The sequence below is a fragment of the Corapipo altera genome, unplaced genomic scaffold (genome assembly GCF_003945725.1).
Source record: "Corapipo altera isolate COAL_440 unplaced genomic scaffold, ASM394572v1 57826, whole genome shotgun sequence".
Taxonomy (NCBI): Eukaryota; Metazoa; Chordata; class Aves; order Passeriformes; family Pipridae; genus Corapipo; species Corapipo altera.
In genome coordinates this window covers 1-1,308 of record NW_020891314.1, presented here as the reverse complement: position 1 = coordinate 1,308, position 1,308 = coordinate 1, and the positions used below count along the sequence as shown (strand labels likewise).

The 1,308-nt window shown below is 62.5% G+C and overlaps 1 protein-coding gene across 1 annotated transcript; it reads left to right on the top strand.

Moving 5' to 3' along the window:
• Positions 1–7: 7 nt before the first annotated feature.
• Positions 8–1,302, top strand: LOC113942541 (deaminated glutathione amidase-like; the record flags this gene model as incomplete). Its single annotated transcript, XM_027633649.1, has 3 exons — positions 8–139; positions 1,064–1,197; positions 1,289–1,302. Coding segments are annotated over 3 exons (280 nt in total), but the record flags the coding sequence as incomplete, so codon positions are not given.
• Positions 1,303–1,308: the final 6 nt, after the last annotated feature.

Here is a 1,308-nt window from a genome sequence, read left to right as displayed (position 1 = left end):
TCCCCAGGGAATGTGATGTGTCCCTGTGTCCCCAGGGAATGTGATGTCTGGCTCTCCCTCGGGGGTTTCCACGAGCGCGGCCCCGACTGGGACACGACCGGACGGATCTACAACTGCCACATCCTGCTGGACAACTCCGGTGGGAGCCCTGGATCCCGACATTCCCAACCCTCCTGATCTCTCCCTGTGTCCCCCTCTGTCCCCAACTGCCACATCCTGCTGGACAACTCCGGTGGGAGCCCTGGATCCCAACATTCCTGAACCCCCAGTGTCCCCCTGTGTCCCCAACTGCCCCATCCTGCTGGACAATTCCAGTGGGACCCCTGGATCCCGACATTCCCAACCCTCCTGATCTCCCCCTGTGTCCCCAACTGCCCCATCCTGCTGGACAACTCCAGTGGGACCCCTGGATCCCGACATTCCTGAACCCCCAGTGTCCCCCTGTGTCCCCAACTGTCCCATCCTGCTGGACAACTCCAGTGGGAGCCCTGGATCCCGACATTCCTGACCCTCCCCATGTCCCCCTGGCACCCCCTGTCCCCAAGATTCCCAACTCTCAGGATGTCCCCATGTTTTATCCCCCAACATTCCCAACATTACCTGGGATGTCCCCCCCAATTCCCAACACTCCCAACATTCCCTGGACTGCCCCCCTGTTCCAAACATTCCCAACCCTTGGCACGTCCCCATGTCCCCCTCTACCCCCAACATTCCCAACCCCTGGGATGTCCCTTCACCCCCAACATTCCCAACCCTTGGCATGTCCCCATGTTCTCTCTATCCCCAACATTCCCCACATTCCCTGGGCAGTCCCCCCATTCCCAACATTCCCTGGGATGTCCCCCCGTTCCCAATATTCACAACATTCTCTGGGCAGTCCCCCCATTCCCAACCCCTGGGATGTCCCTTCATCCCCAACATTCCCTAGAATGCCCCCCCCCCTTCCCCACATTCCCCACAATCCCCACCTTCCCCCGGGTCCCCCCCATCCCCCGGAATGCCCCCCCATTCCCCCCATTCCCTGGAATGCCCCCTCATTCCCTGGAATTCCGGTCTCTCCCAGGCTCCCTGGTTGCCTCCTACAGGAAGCTCCACCTGTTTGACGTGGATCTGCCGGGCCGGGTGTCCCTGCGCGAGAGCGGCTTCACCAACCCCGGCCCCGCCATCGTGCCCCCCGTGGACACCCCCGTGGGCAAGGTACGGCCCCTGTGCCCACCCTGGGGGGAAAGGGGGTCCCCCCGACCCCCAGTGACCCCCCCCGTATCCCGGTATTCCCAAAAAACCCCAGCTGGGCCTGGCGGTGTGTTA